The 18,821-nt window shown below is 36.3% G+C and overlaps 2 protein-coding genes across 3 annotated transcripts; both read left to right on the top strand.

Annotated features, from left to right (window-relative positions):
* Window positions 1–476: 476 nt before the first annotated feature.
* Window positions 477–8,786, top strand: LOC141822387 (plastid division protein CDP1, chloroplastic). The gene is made up of 11 exons (XM_074709836.1): window positions 477–596; window positions 687–824; window positions 4,189–4,293; window positions 4,377–4,499; window positions 4,572–4,940; window positions 5,023–5,121; window positions 5,193–5,324; window positions 5,972–6,037; window positions 6,116–6,877; window positions 6,964–7,154; window positions 8,589–8,786. The coding sequence occupies exons 2-11, from the start codon at window positions 696–698 to the stop codon at window positions 8,671–8,673; spliced, it is 2,061 nt and encodes a 686-aa protein (XP_074565937.1). The 5' UTR covers window positions 477–596; window positions 687–695; the 3' UTR covers window positions 8,674–8,786.
* A 2,875-nt stretch (window positions 8,787–11,661) lies between these two features.
* On the top strand, window positions 11,662–18,367 carry LOC141822191 (uncharacterized). Of its 2 annotated transcripts, none has more exons than XM_074709625.1 (9): window positions 11,662–12,021; window positions 12,228–12,789; window positions 13,048–13,147; window positions 15,619–15,687; window positions 16,300–16,399; window positions 16,898–16,974; window positions 17,565–17,626; window positions 17,727–17,844; window positions 17,959–18,367. In XM_074709625.1, exons 2-9 carry the CDS (start codon window positions 12,458–12,460, stop codon window positions 18,043–18,045), a joined length of 945 nt encoding a protein of 314 aa, XP_074565726.1. In that variant the 5' UTR covers window positions 11,662–12,021; window positions 12,228–12,457; the 3' UTR covers window positions 18,046–18,367. The 2 variants fall into 2 exon arrangements, with proteins under 2 accessions (XP_074565726.1, XP_074565727.1); XM_074709626.1 differs by lacking the exon at window positions 11,662–12,021 and adding an exon at window positions 12,051–12,092.
* The last annotated feature ends 454 nt before the right edge of the window (window positions 18,368–18,821 follow it).

Raw genomic sequence — 18,821 nt, 5'->3', positions numbered from 1 at the left:
TTGTTCTTTTATTTTACATCTTTTCACTTGTTTTTTTTTACAATTAAATGTTTTACTGGCGAGTTCTGATATTGCCTGTTTGAGCCTATCAGTTCGACCAACAACATATAAGTTATCATGCTTGTATATCCATCATTTGTGTTTCCAACAATTATTCCAATAATTACAATTTGACCAATGGGCGAATATGCAAGCATAAGTTTCATGCTTGTTTGAGCAATAGCCCCAATGTCATGCAAAGAATAGATAGAGTTTCCAGAAGAAGATACCATTCATTTGATGAGAAATAAAAAGGATATCTGAAGTTTGCATGGCTGAAGCTGAAATAGCTACTATCAGAGTAACAAAAAGAAAAGCAACAATTTATTGCCTGATTGAACCTATCGATTCAACCAATATGCAATAATTGACTATTTTGATTTTGTTTATGCACTCTATGGGCTTTGGTATAGTTCTAATAAATATCATCAACAAATTTGCAGCTTCTAGGTGTTGCAGTGAAAGCTGAAAAGGATGAGATTGTTAAAGCGGTAATGGAATTGAAGAATTCAGCAATTGAGGATGGCTATACAACTGACATAGTTGTTTCTTGACAGGTGTATAATGGTGTTTTTGAATAGTTTTCGCAATATAGAAGCTTGAATGAGAACATTGTGGTAGTATGAAAGTTCAATATATATGTGTAGGAGCTCTTGATGGATATTAGGGATAAACTTCTATTTGAACCTGAATATGCTGGAGATATTAAAGAAAAAGTTCCTCCAAAATCTTCTCTTCGAATTCCTTGGTGTTGGTTGCCTGCTGCTCTATGCCTATTACAAGAGGTAATCTAGAGTTCTTCCATACGATAAATAATTGTGTTGGAAGTTTGGTTTTTAGTAACCATTAACCATATGCGATTGTGGATCATTTATTAACTTGACATGCAAATGCTCTTAAGTATTAATTGCTTTATTAAATTTATCATCAGTTAGTTAGTTTAATCATGTTCTATATGAACTTGAAGTAATGCTTTGGTGTAGCACCAGAAAGATATTTGGATTTTAATTATTTGTTACAACTAAATGAACCATTTGGAACATCTTTAGCTCGCCAGACATTGTCAACATCCAAAAAGTCTTGTAGGAAGTTTTCATGTGTATCATGTTGCAAGAAGAATGGAAGGTGTCTTGCTCCTGTTTCATTGTAGGCTTCACAACTGAGATTGTTATCCATGTTCAGTTGCTAGAATCACTCTTATTCCTGCACAACAGTCCCTTTCTCACCTGCTTAGGTTAAAATAAATCTTCAATAATGTGATATCCTAGACAATGTCTATACCATTTATATGTTTTCATACCATAAGAAACTTATAAAAACTTTGAAATAAAAACAGACATCATTTGTTTATAATTTCCAATTATAATTATAGCATGTGATAACCAATAAGATAAGTGACTTTGATGCATTTTGCTTTGTTCTATTTGGTAGATTCTAAATATTGGAAAACATGACTAATTTCTCAAAATAATCTCTAAAGTATCATTTTGTAATTGAATTTAGATCTATGGCAGAATGGTACAATTATTGTATCGTGTCGTGCCAACATTTGACATGCTTTAAACCCTTAAGCTCGCACTGCAGATCAACTAATGAGTTTTAATTGTAATCTTCTTGCATTTAGCTTACTTCCAAATATAAGCCTATGATAATTAAAGTCAAATTAAAATTATTATTTACTAGTGGTGAAATATGTATCATGCATCAAATGAGAATATTGGTTCTTGGAGCTTCCTTTCGTAGTTTGATCAATTAGATCTAGATTAGATAATGCTCCAAGAACTTCTGTTAGTAGAACTACTTTCTCCAATTGTCCACAAATAGATATTTGTTAACTATCTGGAGTTGGATTTAGATTGTGACAAGTAGAATTGGTAAGGACATTGGTGGAGTTTAATTTAGATTTTGACCTCAAGGTTGTGAGGATTGAGATACTACCCAAGAACATTAAGAGGTCCATGGGTTTAGATTGTAGCATCAGAGTGTAAGAATGTAAGATTCTATAATTTTAATAAAATATTTCAGAATTATATTTGATATATTCATCATATGTATTAACTAATATATAGTATTAATATGAACATTTAAAATATTATTCAGATAGTAGATATATGAAAAATACAATATAATTTCATAATGTTCCATTTTTATATTGCAAATAATAACTTAATAAGATGAGTGATAGTGATAAGAAGGATGATAATGTCAATAATTAAAATCTACTTGAAAGGTAAAAGAATCTTGTATAATTGAAAAATACATTTCAAATTATATGACAGGAAAAATTATAAGCATACTGAATGTATATACATCTATCTGGTTGGGGTTTTTGGGATCCAGATCTTATTTAGGAATGATAAGCATGAGATTGAACTATATGTTCTTAAGATCTGAATCCAATTCAATTCCTACTTATGATCTAGATCATTTAGGTTAGTTTGGACTGTAAAATCTGAAGTCTCTAACGCAATCTTGACTACCTTGTGTGGCTTCACTGCTCTTTGAGATTGGACCTATTAAGTTTGCGTATAGATGGCAAATTCGGAGAAAAGTTAGATATGTAGAACATTGATAAAGATAAAAGTGGGAGTGGTTGTGTGAGTGACTTAAGCAATGCCTTCTGCGGATGTGTGTGAACCATCTGCTAGAGTGATATTGGTTGGACAAGATTTTGGTGCAAGGCTAGAGGAAAGGGAAGTATTACCAAACATGCTCAGAGGTTCTTGAATATAGATCTCAAGTTTTTGCCCCATATACATGCCTCTGAACAAAAGGGTTTTACTCCTCAACCAGTATGCTGGAGGGCTTACTAAGAAGGCCACCATGAAAATTTTGGTTAGAGTACATCATATTGCTAAGTTGTGAGATTTCCTTGTTGATGATTATGGGCCCTTAGGCTTCTGAAGGAGGAAGATGACCAAATCGGCTAAAGAATCAAGTTTGAGGTTTCTGGATCTACCCAGAAGCAAAAACAAAGATATCTAAAATCTTCAATTTGAGGACCCAGATATTATTCTTGGAGGAAGCTGAGATGATAAGAGAAAGCTAACAAAAGATGAATTGAAGAATCTGCAATTTACTGAATTTTGTGCCTGTAGAGAGACGCAGAAGCAGATGACATTAGTTCTCACAGAAGAAGAATTGTGTGGACAAGAATTTACGGCAGAAGTAGGAAAATTGGTGGAATCGCTATGAGGGTGCAGTAGACAATTTGTATATGTAGAAGGACACTGATATTTTCTGCAGTGGAGGAGAAACTAGGGCACTACTAAGAAACAACAGTGAGCAACAAGTCTCTGATTTCAAAACCCAATCAATCTCCTCTCTATCTACAGTGAAGGAAGACTGTGTAAATGACTGCCAAACTGACAGTGGCATGGTGCTAAGAAGTAGCTGCAACAAGGGAAGAGGAAATGTGACGAAGATGATGTGTGTGTTTGTCATGCAGAAACTTGTAAAGATTTGCTACGAGATGAAGCCAATGAACTGAATGTGTGTGTACAATAGCATGCATGGTGAAGATGAGAAGGGAAGATCCAGGTGCGTCAAGGTTCATTGTGCAGCGTAGACAACTGGTGGAGAAGACAACAAGATCATGCATGGGAGATCCTAGGAATGGGAGTTGATTCCATGTCATTGGCAATTGTTTATGGGTTGTTTCCCTAGTGATCTACATATATATGTTATCTTGTGATTGATTTACATTTGCCCATTTGATTTGTATTTTTACAGATAGACCCTTTAACTATTTACAAAAAGGGCCATTATAGATGCTTCAAAAGTAAACCAAGTTCCATGTCAATCATCCAATCAAACACATCAGTTGATAAAAATTCATAGAAATTGAGACAATCCCACTTCATGGAAATCCCATCAAAATTGACATACTCTGATGCTATTGAGGTGTGACAGTAGGATTGACCTCACCGGATCAGCATATACTATGGGCATTCAAACTGTTCTTCCCAATTGGTATAGTTGGCATCTCCAACTTCTATCTGCAGCTTCATAAATATGCACTGTTATCAATTAAGCACATACCAATTTTTTCACTATGTCAAAGCCGGAGATGAAATTCTACTGTAATCTTGCCTACTTTGCATTGCTTTCTTTTGATAAATTTGACAGGTAATTTGTAATCTGATGTAGGTAGGAGAAGAAAAGCTGGTTTTGGAAATTGGCCAAGCAGCTCTGAAACTTCCTAATGCGAAGGCATACAGCCATGATTTGCTTTTCTCGATGGCTTTAGCAGAAGTAATGCATTAGCCAGTAGATAAATTCAATTATTTTTGTACGATTGTTTTATTGTGTTTGATTGTTTTGTGCCTCTTTGACAGTGTTCAATTGCCAAGGTTTGTTTTGAAAAAAACAAGATTTCTGAAGGTTTTGAAGCACTTGCACGTGCTCAGTATCTATTAAGGAGTAGCATCTCTTTGCATACAGTACCGTTATTATCACAGGTAATTATCCTTCTTAATGATTTACTTGATGAGTTCTGCATGAAATGATTGTTTTTGTTGGAGCATTCTCAGATTGAAGAATCCTTAGAGGACCTCGCGCCTGCTTGCACATTGGAGCTTTTGAGTTTGCCACATTCTCCTGAGAGTGCTGAGCGTAGGCGTGGAGCATTAGCTGCATTGCAAGAATTAGTTAGACAGGGTCTGGATGTTGAACCTTCCTGTAGAGTTCAAGATTGGCCATGTTTCTTAAGTCAGGCTATGAATAAGTTAATGACACTTGAAATAGTAGACTTGCTTTCTTGGGATACTTTGGCTGTTATTCGCAAGAACAAAAAATCAATCGAGTCTCAGAGTCAAAAAGTAATAATTGATTTCGGCTGTTTTTATTTGGCCATGATCGCTCATATTGCTCTTGGGTTCTCAACCAGAAATACTGAGATGGTATTATCCTTTTGCTGGTGACAATGGTTTATTACTTTTTTATGCTATATGTAATCCAAATTTCATGCTTATATTTATGCAGATCACTAGAGCAAAAAACATATGCGAGTGTTTAATTGCATCAGAAGGAGCAACAGACTTGAAGTTTGAGGAAGCTTTTTGTTCATTTCTTCTTGGGCAGGTATTTTATTTTGGGTTAAACCTCTGTCATTTCTCATTTATATGTTTATTTATGAGTTACTTTGTCTTCAGCATGGGAAGATGGAGGCTATTGAAAAGCTTAACCAACTTTTAGCTATTAGAAGTTCTACCACACAGAATTCACTGTCAAGTGCAAGCGTAATGGACAAGAACAAGGACACGGGTTCTCTCAATCAAGCGTTGGTATGTGTTAATCTGTTACTTTCTATCTTTATTGAGCTAAAGATCACTGTCAAGCTAAATTTCTTGGCTACTTTGGTAATTAAAGTAGTTTTTGATGTTCGAGTTGTGTGCCAATTGCTACCTAAAATATAGTAATACTTTCAGAATAATTTGCATCTATGATAATTGCTAAAAGCAAGCATCTAAGTTGGTCCAATGATACATCTATTGAATTTATTTGGTTAATGGGCTGGATATGTGTATCTTCAATTTAATTGTTACTGATAAAAGGTTTAATTTTGTAGTCTTAATTGCATTGTTTGATTCTAGGATTTATTGCTCAAGTTTCGAATAACCACTTGTAACTTCATGGAATTATGAAAGCTTTAGTCTCTTAAATATTATTGTAGTAAAAGTGAAAAGCACATGCAGATGATTATTGCTGATTCTTGAATTTTCTGCATAATGTAAAACTGGACCTCTTCAGGTCAAGGTCATGTTAGCATTTTAAGCACTATAAATTTAGCTGAATTTTATGAGGGAAATGGTAGATGTTATTTGGGATAACTCTCATGAACTGTTGTGTATAAGCATATTAGTTACTGGTCAGAGAACTTTCATTAAGGTTGAAATTGTCTTATGCCAGACGAACTACTGAAATTTACCAGGAAAATTGGTTGAAGGACGAAGTTCTTTGTCTCTTTCCAGATACACGAGATTGCTCCCCTTCTTTGGTAAGTCTTTGGAGTGGACTGATGTAATATAGTCTAAGGTGTTTGCACAAATATCTAAGTTTTAAGTGTACAACATAGACCAACTTCTTTGGGAGCCCGAAGCGAATTCTTATCAGCGGCAATCAGCAAATAGCTAAGAAAGCACTTGCTTCCACCATCCAATCTGTCTCATCGTTTGATCTTTTACCTGAGCGTGGAGCTTCTCGCGGACAAGCCTTGCATGTTAGTTCAACGAACCATCTGGGTGAAGCTGTCAAGCAACTTGCACCAGTTAACTTGCAGATGCAAAAGACAGAAGGTGGCACAGCTGGTACTGCTTCCTTGCAATCTCAGCTGAAAAATCTTGAGTCGGATCGTAAAAGATTCTGGGAAAGCTGGTTTATGAAAGGAGATGCAGTTGGAAGGATTGCCTATATGACTCTTTTTGGATGTATATTACTTGGTTCATTTAAGCTGTTTGCTTTGCAATTTACTCATTCTAGAATTCTGCATAGAACGAAATCATATCAACCTCGCATTGTTAGTGAAGCTGCTGCTATTAAATATTGCAAACCTGGCTCTATAGACCTGGGTATAACGAGTCAAATGTGGAAGTTCTTGGTAATGTTCAGCGAAAACTTTCAGAATAAAATTAATTTTGGAAGTTTGCAACAGACATGGCCAAGGCAAGATGTTTCGTCCCCTGTTTCAGCTTCTGTTGCAATAAATAAGCAGGAAATGCCAATCAAGGAAGCAGAAGCACTGGTGAAACAATGGCAATATATAAAGGCTGAGGCTTTAGGCCCTGAGCATCAAATTCAGTTGCTTCCCAGTATTCTTTCTGGAACCATGCTCATGAAGGTAAAATTTGAAGTACATGTTCAGATTGTTATCATTATTTCCCCTTGATATCTTAACATCATTTATCTTCTTTGGATACATGATAGTGGCAAGATTTAGCCTCATCCGCAAAAGTCAGATCCTGTTTTTGGAGGTTTGTCTTATTACAAACTTCTATTGTGCGTGCTGAGATCTTATCAGATGAAATTGATAGCGAGACGGCCGAGATTGAGGCTTTGCTTGAGGAAGCTGCTGAGCTTATTGATGGCACTGAGGCCAAAACACCAAGTTATTACAGGTTCCTCCTGAAACCAGTATAACCTAATATCTGTTATATATTACCTTCCAATGGAATTAAAAATGTGAAATCAAAATCAACAATTAGATTTGTGTTTAATTTAAATGTGTACTATGTCGATGATTTATGCACCTAAACTACTAGACCTTGCTTACTTAATGTGTTTATGTTTAAATTGCCATATCTGAAATTTCATATGATCACTCTTAAAGGGTCCTCTGGCTGTAAGAGCTAGGATAGTATGCTTGCATATACGTGTTTTTGTAATTTTATTTTATTAATTTTTTATAGCCATCTCAACATTTGTATCTATGCTACATTAAGGCTTTGTTGTTAATATTTTTGATTAATGGCTTGATAATAGATTTTATCTCCTTTGGTTTTCAATACTGCACATACAACGTCTATTTTGGTTCCATTGGGTTCACATTAACCAACACAACTAGAACTCGGATGTGGGAAGGGGTTCAACTAAACAAAAAACGTTGAAGAGAAAGTAGCCTGACCTGGAAAATATAAGTTTGAGGGAATAAGAGATAAACTCCTCCTGTTGGTCTCGCATGGTTAGGTGAGGCCTCTTAGGTATTGTTAAATAACATGGGCTCCTCACTCTTAAATGCTTTGGTATTTTGAGTGAAATTGGGTTTCTCATGGAATCTTCTTAAACCTAGTCCTTTACCTTGTGCAATGTTTAAACTGAGAAGGTTTGCAGTAATAAACGATAACTTGTTCTGGGACATGATTGAGGCCCTCATTGCCTGCTCAAGTTCCAAGGGATCTCCTATCTAAGTGAAACTCAATGTAGGTATCCAAGTGTACTTAGGCTTTAGTAGATCACTCTATGTTATTTACCCATTATGTTTTTAATTATGAAATCTTCGCACCACAAAGTGTCATTGCTAGAACGTCACGATTTTTATTTTAAACCTGTGGAGGCACATAACAATTACGCAAACCTTCTTAGTGCTTTATTTCAACCGACACATCTTCATTGATAGGGTAAACTTCAAAATGCCCCTGAGGCTTCATTATTGTCTAATGCTCCCAAGTTATTTTCATTTTGTTGTCTAAATGTTTTCTCTCGTTAACAACTGATCGATTTGAATGGTAATTTTAAATGGCAAAATCAGCAATTGGATCTCAGAGAGGAAATTTTGATATCGATATATAAATGTTAGGGGACATTTTGACATTAATGAAACCTTTTGAAAAATTAAACTTTGGGGTTGTTTTTCAATAATTTTTCTTGTTGATGTTTTGTGCTCTTTTTCACAGTTTAATTTACTATTCCCTTTTATTGAATGATGCTCTCATCGTTTTTGGTCCATTTGTCTCTCCAATTTTCTTTTATTTTGTCAAGTTATATTTTGCATATAAGTTAGATATGTAGAGTAATTGAGAACTGATTACTCTTTTCTACTAATACATGCCCAGCTCTTACAAAGTTCTCTATATCCTAAGAAGACATGAAGATGGTTCATGGAAATTCTGTGAAGGCAGCATCGAGAATCAAATATGACCCTACTCAGATGCAGCTTTTTCTACTGCAATTTGTAGATGAGCCTTATTTTAGCTCGAGTGTAAACATCCATGCAGGTGGAAAAGTAATAAAGAACGTAATTTCGAAGATTAGTTGATTGGTTTCTTCCTTCTTTTTTTCCTTTTTCACCATAATTGTGGATGTCATTGTTACTGAACCAAGACAGAAGTTCTCAATCGTGTGTATAAATGGAAACCTTATTTCCTCAGTTGCTATTGAGTGGTATTCACATTCTCAACTGTTGAATACATGGCTCAAGATGTCATTCTGCTAAGTTTGTTTCTTAACTCTTTAGACAATCTGCAAAGTGTAAGGCTATTGAAACAGACTTCAATTTTGCAAAAAAAAAAAAAAATGCATGTTTTGATTCGTTTTATGATTGTTAACTAGAATTTGATTGTAGAAGAATTGTGAACATCTTCAATTAGTGATCCTTTTAATGGTATACCTAGGTTCAATAAGATCCTGCTGCTGCCATCCCAACTTGCATATGCTTTTGGTGATGCTGAGGAGAGCACACTAGGCCTTTCTCATTATGTTGCAGTGACACAGAGAGCTTTCCTGCCTCAGAGCTATTCATTCATCTGTCTCTTTAAACCAGCAGGTAATCTCCTTCCTTTGAGTCTTAGTGCCTTGTGTCACTTTTCGACTGGTAGCTCTCTCTAGCTTTATTCTTCCTTCATTCCTTGTGGTCATTGAGGTGTCCACCACCAGTGCATTTCTCAGCTGAATCACACACACACACACACACACATCATGAGTCAAACAGTGGATTCAGTCCTGCCTTTTTGCACAACTTTTGCAGGAATCTATGGATTCCTTTCTGGTACCGGATCATGGTGGAGCCTAGGAGAGGTTTTTAATTTGGGGTGGGTGGGTGGGTGGTGGGTGCTGAGTGCATTGAAAGAGAGCTTTTGGAAGATCTGTGCAGACTTCATTTAAGGAAACGTGGACATGGCTATATTGGCTTCTGCTAGGCAACAAGATCCATGGAAGGTGAGTCAGCAGCTGTGGCTCCTCCATTGCTTGTGGCCACCCAACTCCACTTGAGCTCCTCCTCCTCCTCCTCCTCCTCCTCCTCCTGCAACTTAGCTTTTGTCTTGGTGCTCTGCTGCAATTTGTCACTGTCCCTCCTTTTCTTTCCTCATGCTTGGTCACCGTCCATTCCTTTTTCTCCTACTGTACTACTAACTTTTCTTTCTTTCTTTCTTCGCCCTTTAATTTCTTGTCCTCATTGTTGTGCACTTTGCTCGTGTTGCTTGATGAACAGACAAATTAGGTTTGAGTTCTTGGAGTCTAAAGAAACAGGTCTGTGCAAAACTCAATGATTCAGGCAGGGAATTAGGAACAAGTCTAAAGCTTAGGGGGAAATTTCATTTGCCACCCTGAGGTTTATAAGTTTTTATTTTCTAGACGGTCCCTCGAGAGTTTTGAGGGCATTTTGATAATATCAAGACTATGAGGGTCATTTTTTTAAATAACATACATAAATCTTATTAGAGGTGGAATGAAAAAAAAATAAAAATGTAGTATGAAATTTAACATGAACATACTCAACTGCATAGATGTGGGCTCCACTGCATGGATATGGGACTCACTGTATAGAGTGTGTCATGTTGAATTTAATACTACATTTTTTATGTAATGTATCATTATTAAAAAAAAAAAAAGGTTGTTAAAATTTATCCCAAAGTGCATATTGGCATTTTCATTAAAAAGTTTAGAATTCATAAATAAATTTATTTATTAACATTTAAAAATCTCAATTATGAATTTATTTATTGTTATATATACAAATAAAAGGACCAACCATCTCTTAACATTTACTCCTCCTTTAATCACATTGTTAAGTGAAAGATTCAAAGTTGCCTTTTTCAACCTAAAAGCTTTGGAGTTTTGGATTCTTTTGAATCTTAATATGATATAGTCAGCCTTGCCTTTTGGTATGGGTCCATTTCTTGCTTGGTCACATTTTTTTTTCTTTTTCTCTTTTTTTATTTTGTCTTTTTTTATGGTATGTGACTTCATGATTGTCATGACTTTATTGCCTCTACAATCACCCAAACTTCATACACTAATCTTATCAATAATAGCAAATTAATATTATGCATAGAGGTGTAAGTGAATCGAACCAAGTCGAATTTTTTTGTGTTCAAATTTATTTTTTTTACTTATTGAATAGATTTAATCTTTATCTAATATAAGAAATTTATAAATGTTTTTTATTTTGAATATATTATAAATCATTTAATATTACTTTATAAAAAATATTTTATAATTAAATTTACATAAATTAGTATAAATTCTTGTTTATGTATATTAACAAAGTAAATTCGTTAATGTTCAAGTTTATTTAATTCGAATACTAAATTTATTTTAGAATGTCTGATTTATATATATTTTTTTCATTTTAAAATTTAATTTCTAATAATATTCATATCGACTAAATATAGCAACAATTTAAACACTTGTCTATTCGTGTAGATCTTGTGAATATTGATCGACACTCTCAGAAGTCCACGTTGAGGGGGACGCGATCTAGGCAAGATCACGACGCGAGCTGCTAGCCAAGTTCCAGTGTTCTTGGAAGAAACGATCGAACAACCTCCGTTTGGAATCTTGATCGAAGGCCAGCATGAGAGTTGACGCCGCAATTTTAAACTCTCCAGCTAATGATGTGCCGCAGGAAGATGCCATCCCCATCGCCGCCATTGTCGGATCCGCGTGTCGACGTTGGACGACCAACGCGTGGCGAGAATGCGCCATCCAACGGCCCGCCGTCCCCATCGGCCGCGAGAATCTTTGCCGCGAAATGGCAGTCGCGTGATTAAGGTCGGTTCTAGGGGCGATTGTTTGAGGGAGGGACTCGTCGCCAACTAAACTAGTCGAGGGGGAGGCGGAAGTGGAACGGGACGGGCACTAACCCCCAACTTGCTGGCTGCCCAAAGTCCAATCTTTCGAGTAGGAAAGGAGGGGGCGATCGACATTGGGGGAGCAGGCGAGTGGGAATTCCTTTTGTTGGTTGACAGCGATTAAGGGAATCGAGGAGAAAGGGTCGGAGGGGAAAAAGGGCGGTGGCCGTGCGAGGAGGCGGTATCGGCATCTTATTCCGTCTGCGGGATTCATATCTGAGCTTTCAAGCTCCAAGAATCCGTTCTTGCCGACCGCTGTGCTTGGGAAGGAAGCGCCTTTTGCTTTGCTTTCCATTGTGGAAGGGAAAAGCAGCGGCGGTGCGGTGAAAGAACGAAAGCTGGAATCTCGCTACGCTTCCGCTCTCGTGCGGAGCCCCCGTTTCCCTTTGAAGGAGGAGGAGGATGCCAAAGGCAGGTGATTGTCGTCATTGGTATCTGGTTGGTCAAGGCTAGGGTTTTAACTCACGTAAAAAAAATTGAAAATGGGTTGTTCTTCCCTCTCGGGCTTCTTGTCTTCTGATATAACGAAGAATGTTTGATTGATCTGAAACTCTTGGATCATAAAAAAAAGTTGTCATCTTTGATTGAAGTTAACTGAGTCTTGGTATTGTTCTTCTGCAGGAAATAAACTTTATCGTTGGGTCTATGGGCCATTCCACTCTGATCAACCATAGTTGAGCTCCTCCAGTTTGGAACTTTGCTCCACTTTAAGCTAGATTTCAGAGATTGTTCAGAAAGCAATGAAGAGTAACTTGAGACTTTTTTGAGTTGTGTAGTGTGGATGGAGTATGCTATGATAAAAGTGTAAAGTGTGAAAGGTTTTTATTGCCTTTGGAGTTCAGCTGGTAGAGATGGCAGCTGATTCTAACATGGGTTCCTACCAAGCCAACCTGCCTTCATCTTTCCATCATCCTCTCATGGTTTCTTTCCAGTCAGGCGCAAGAAATAGCTCGAGTGGCATGAATCCTGATGAATTCTGCAGTTTGGGTGGGAACAACAGCATGGTTGGCATGTTTAATTCTATGGGCTCAGGCCTGATCAATCATGTGGATGCAACGACTTCAGTTCAGTACTCTGCAGGATCCATGCTTCGTGAACCAGTGCCTGGGTTTACACATGTGTCAGGGTCGCCTGCATACTGGTTACAAGAAGAAATTGAAATTTTGCACATAGGCCTTATCAAGTATGTACTGATATCAATATTATGTTGGTTCCTCAGTCAATTTTTTTTTCCAACCTACTTTCTCTTGATCTTTCATCGTGCCAGGATTCTTCACATGTTATGTTGCATGCGATCTCTCAGAATTCTCTTAATTGTTGTTTGTTTTTGCTGTTTATCATGTTTTAGTTTTAGCTTATGTGTTATGACTATCATAAATGGTCTTGATTGTTTTTGTTGTTTGTTTATGTTTCGATATTAATTTGTGTTTGTGAAAGACAGATATTCTCATCTCGTGGGAATACGAAAGTACACAATGATATCTTTTATGTTGCCTAAGAAGACTATAAGGGATGTCGCGTTGAGGTGCCAATGGATCACAGTAAGTTCCTTGTTCACAATGATGACTTTTATGTAAAACTCTGGGTTTCATTTATGTTTTCTATCTTGTATCCATATCATTAGCTACCTTGAATTCATAAAGTGGCCTTTTCCTTTTGAGCTTTTCCCCAGTGATTTCGTATTCTCTTATTCAATTATTATCTCGGACAACATGCAACTAAAATAGTGATGCTGATCGCACTCTATACCAGACTGACTTATGCTCAACTTCTGATCCAGCAGCATGCTTGGCTTCGCCCTTTTCTACCATTCCACACATGACACATATTTTTGTTATGTTGAAATATAATTCCTTTGAGAGGATATCTCTAATCCCAGAGTCCTCTACACTTGTCGCCTTAACTTATACTGGACTTAGCAAGTTGGGCAATGGCATCTGCTCACGAACATAATGATCAATCTTTTTTCCATTAGAAAAAAACTTGTAGCTTGTCATTCTTACAGTACTTCAACTTATATTTATTTGTCAACTATAGAAATAAAGCAATATGCAATTCATGACCAATCTGCCTCTCTTGGTTTATTACCGACTCAAAACCCAATCCTTTAAGAAGTGAAGCATATAGTTAGGATACCATGTTTGGTCGGATGATCTTTATCCTTTTTCATGTTTTCATTTTCATAAAAGTAGAAATGAATATCTAAGAAAGTGTTTGGTTGGATATTTTTCTTTTTCAATATGATCTTAAAATTTAGAGATTTTGGAAAGCTGAAACGCGAAAAATAGTTGTTTTCACTTTTTTTTTTTGGAAAATTGAAAAGGCAGTGGCAGATTTCATAATGAAACCAATCCCATATTAGCTATTCATTTTGTCCATTAAAATTCCTTCTCCCTTCCTATTCTTCCTTCTTCTACGAAGAACAACCACGTGTTATCTCTGTTCTTATAACAGTAAGTGTATTCATTAAATCTGCTTGATCTCAAATAAGGACTCGGCCAAGCTTCGTCGTTAATGTTTTCTTTTTTTGTTTTCAAACAAAACTCCAACATTTGCTTAGTAGCGCCTCAGTGATGTGGTAGATTCTGTTGGACGTTGAGGAGTATGGCAGTGCTGGAGGTGAAGCCGCTGAGCACATTTCTTGTCCTTATCGAGGGTAGAGAAAATTGGTTGGAAGTTCGAGTTGTCTGCCAACACTGAGGCAGGGGTGCACTGCTATAGATCATCCGCAATTAGGAGTTCTATTGCAATTTTCCCTTCCCAATTGTTTATGGAAATTAGATGTTATCAAATACCTATGTACTAGTTCACTGCAGACTGGTTATGAAAACTGGCCAACCAAACAAATTCTCATAATCTTTATTCCTGTGAAAATTGTTTTTTTTTTACTTTAGTATAACAAACAATCTATCAAGTTTTCAGTAAAGTGAAATTGGAAAGAGATTTCAGTTTTTCATACTTTTTGTTTCACTGAAATGAGAATCTGAAAAAGTTTGTATGAACCAAACAAGGTCTTATTGTTCTTTCTTTTCTTTTATGACTTTTCACATAATTTTAGATTTACGAGTGTGTTCTATAGAGAATCTACTAAATACGATAAGTCAATGTACGATATAGATTGTTAGTTCAATCATCTTTTTCAGCAACAAAATTTATTTATGAACAACAATAAATGTCTAATGTCCTAGTTCATTTGCCTTCCATAAATATGGTGAAACTCAAACACAGATAACGATGAACACGAGAAACTCATAACTTGGTGCATATATGTCCAGCTCTTGTGTTACTTTGTGGCTGGAGTTTTTTATTCATGAGAATCTAGTGATTCGCTTACAAAACAATGAAGTAATATATCTAGTCTTTATTTGTCAAAAACTCATGAATGAATATGGTTTTGGTAGGGGATGGGGTGTGGAGACATAATTGGATGCATGTCTTCATGCTTACGGTAACTTTGTATCGGGTGATTTCAAATTCCTAGTAAAAAGATTGGTGATACACCTTTTATTAACTTAGTTGTTTGCTCCAACTCAGTGGTGACTATACCCCATTAAATATCCTGGATGCACAACCATCTACTATATTATCAGAGGCGCAAGTATGAATTGGTTTGTGACTTCTTTTAATAACTTGAAGTGGATCAGATGGGCTCAGTTTTTTAATTCAAGCTCTTACACCTTACCGAACGAGCAATCAGTTGTCCTTCCATTTAATGTCCAGTCAAAACAAAGGGAAACAAATTTGCTCAAAATAGTTGGGTAGTAAATCACTTGATGCTTGTTAGAGAATGGTGAGAGCCTGACTTCAAGTAATTATCTTCTTTAATACAACGATAAAATAAAGTTGAATGCACTTTCCTCTGGCTTGTGTTGATGGATGAATCCTCAATCCTGGAGCTATCAACTTAGAGACCATACGATCAAAGACAAGTCATTGTTATTAGTGCTAAAAGATCATTAGGCATCCTTTTATCTATTTTATCTCTCCATCAACACATTGATCTCTTTTGCAGCACAAGGAAAATGGAAAAAGACAGAAGACGAGAGAATATCATGCAGCAAGAAAGACAAAAGATGTGCACGTAACTCTTCTACATGTTGTTTTCATCTGATATTTTTTTTCCAGTAATCTATGCTCTTGTGTGCCAGTTTGCATATATTGGTCATAGGAATTGAGTTAAATGCTAACGAGTTTCTTGTCAGCTTTTAATAAAACACAAGGCTCATTCACTGCCCACCTAGGGATGCCAATGGATACATGATAATCTGGTATTCATGCATACCCGACCTATTTAAGTCAGGTTCGGGTACCAAATTATGCTTAATAATCAGGTTTGGGTCTTGTTTATGTTTGTGTACAACATGTACGTGTTTATCATCCAAATCAGGTATCGAAACAAGTTTAGTGGCATATTTTTAATCCAATGTGATTTAGATAATACCCAATCGGCTACTTTCCCTATCCCACTTATTTGCATGCATCGAAATGTAATGTGTTATGCCTTAGGTAAAATGTTTTTATTCATAAACTTGTACAAACATTAGGAGAGAATTATAGCAACTGAATCCCTCAACTTTATCTCGATAGTGGTTTCATGATTAAGCTTATAAGCTTGTTTGCATTCCTAAAATTAGTTATAGCTTGTTGGTTCCTTTGACAATTTATGATTGTCATCAGTGTTCTACTGTTTTAGGATAAGATGGGTGGCTCTCCCTCAGCAGCCAATATTTCCAGGGCTCCTAGATCGCTTTCAGGGAATCGTATGAAGATCCAGGATAGTGTACCATCCGGAGGTTAGTTTTGGGACACTTGGATCATATCTTGAAATTTTTCCACAACATGCTAAGCCTTGTCGCTTTTAACTCTTTCTTATTTAGTCTAAATAGCTTGTGGATATACTTGCGCCAATAGTTTCAACCTTGTATCGGATTTGCTTGTTTCTGCTTTTGATACTATAGGGTGCTTATTTTTGTGTTAATGATGCTAATTTTGTATTGGAGTTTTTTTTGAATTTCTAGTAATATTAATCATTCTAAGTTAGACATATTACCCGACCTGCAACATCCAGATTATGAGAATGCATGCATAGAAGTCCCTATATATCAAACATAAATTCACTACAACTTAATATGCCCTCGGAAGATGCACACTTTAAACACTTTAAGTATCGTAAGAAAGGAAAAAAGATGTTCCTTTATTTTGATTCTCGTTTCACTTTTTTTCTTAACTAGTGCTCGATGTTGTCTCACTTGTTTTAGTTTATCATTATATGTTTCTTCGTTGTCTTACAGCTCCCTCTTTAGAGCGTATTTTGGATGAAAACGATAAAGTTATGGACGAAATTGCAAAAAATATTAACAGAGGCACAGTAAGTTTTCTTATCCTTTTGTAATTGTTGCTTTTCTATGATTTGAGTCTTCGAGTCACATTTTGTTTTCATAACTAGATTTTGAATGGTCGAACTAATATGACGAGAAATACATGTAAACTCCCTTTTTTTATGTTATCATAAAAATTTGAAATTCCCTGCTCATTAATCTTTGAGGAGGTTTAGCTCGAAATTGATTCGTTCATTATGTTTCTTTAATTAGCACGAGAATGATTAGATGGTGGAATATATTAGTCCAATCCTATTCCTGATCGTAACGAGTACTTTCCTTAGAGATGCTCCTAGATCGATTGGAACCTAATTAAGCATTTAATTAAGATACTTAAATCATAGTGTTATATCAAGATGGTGTTGATTTTTGAGATTTTATGGTTTAATCCCTTGGTAACTAGCTAATTAGTCGAATAATCTACAGGTTTGCCAAAGGATATCGACCGAGAAACTTTAGTTCTCTGTGGTTCTTATTTGTTTATTGTCTATTCTTTATCATATGCTTAAAGTTGTTAAAATGCAAACTCTCGAGGGTCATAATTAACGGTTACTAAATGTGTACATTCTTGACATTGCAGTTAGAGGAGAACGTTAATATATTTCGTTACGTGAAAAATAACATCTCGATCATCAATGATAGGTAAGTTGCCTCTTCTCCCTCTTCTTTGATCACTTTCTTCGCATGAGATTCTATTGCAAGAATTACGATAATTCGTAAAGTGTCACCTTACTACCTGTAGAATAAGTGGAATGTCTTCGACAATGGACAAATTTCCTGGGTCTATGAGGCAGATGCCTACTTTGCAAGTATTCGTAAACGATGAGCTTCTCGCGAGCCTTATCCATCACACTGGAAATGTAAGATCCTATTTTGTTTGACATAAGAGTTTTATGGTTTTGACAAGTCTAGCATGAACTTTCATACGACGAAAACATCGAACTGAGTCACTAACACATTTTTCATTTCGGAAGGTTACCAGCCCTGCTCCCAGAAAAAGCTATCGGTTGGATGCAACGAGCATCAGACCGAACATAGGAGGATCTAGAGAGCACACATAAGCTGTCTGCATAACGGCGCCAAACCATGGAATGGCATTGAGCAACAAATTCTCTTTGAAGCTCAATTGCAACCGGACCGACTCTGTTTCCAGTCGAAATTTTGTATGTTTTTGTTGGATAGTTGGGGGCTCGCCCGGGTGCGGAAAAAACAATGGTATCTTGTATGTTGTCGATAGGTTCAATCCTGGAAAAGTGTGGATAAGTGAAGGATAGTGTTTGGTTATGAAATTTGGACTAAGAAATGGTCAGATGTTTCTTCTGAAAACAATAGTGTTTGTGTTCGAATTATTCTTCTTTTTTCGCTGAGACGAAAACAATTGTGTTCCGAATCTCTCTTTCTCCGCTCGCTTTGTTCGGTTATATGAAAATTCTAGCATCTGATGGTAAGATTGCTTTGCTTGGTGATTGAAGTTCTGTAACCTCTTGGGTCGTTCATTTGAACTACAATGTGTTAACAATAGTCAATTGATCAGTTCTCTTCCAATTTGATGAGCCCTAAGTAATGTCTGTCGATACAAATGCAAGCTAGAGGACGAAGAAGAAGCCGATGATGAGGGCCGACACTATATCAGAAAGAACAACTACACAAATGGAATGCATTCTTCCTGGAAACGTACCAAGAAGAGAGAAAGGGAGTATTTCACCTTCAAGGGAATGAGAAGGAATGTACCTTAAGAGACATGAAGATTCTCACCTTCAAAAGAAACACTCGAGTGTCACTACATAAAAATTTCCATAGAAAAGCACTCGAATATCAACAACAAGATTGTTTGCGA

This window comes from Curcuma longa, chromosome 2, assembly GCF_044706935.1.
Source record: "Curcuma longa cultivar G26 ecotype Majalengka, Jawa Barat chromosome 2, ITB_CL_G26_1.1, whole genome shotgun sequence".
NCBI classification, from domain to species: Eukaryota; Viridiplantae; Streptophyta; class Magnoliopsida; order Zingiberales; family Zingiberaceae; genus Curcuma; species Curcuma longa.
Note: the sequence above shows the minus strand (reverse complement) of the source record. Positions and strands in the feature narration are given on the sequence as shown.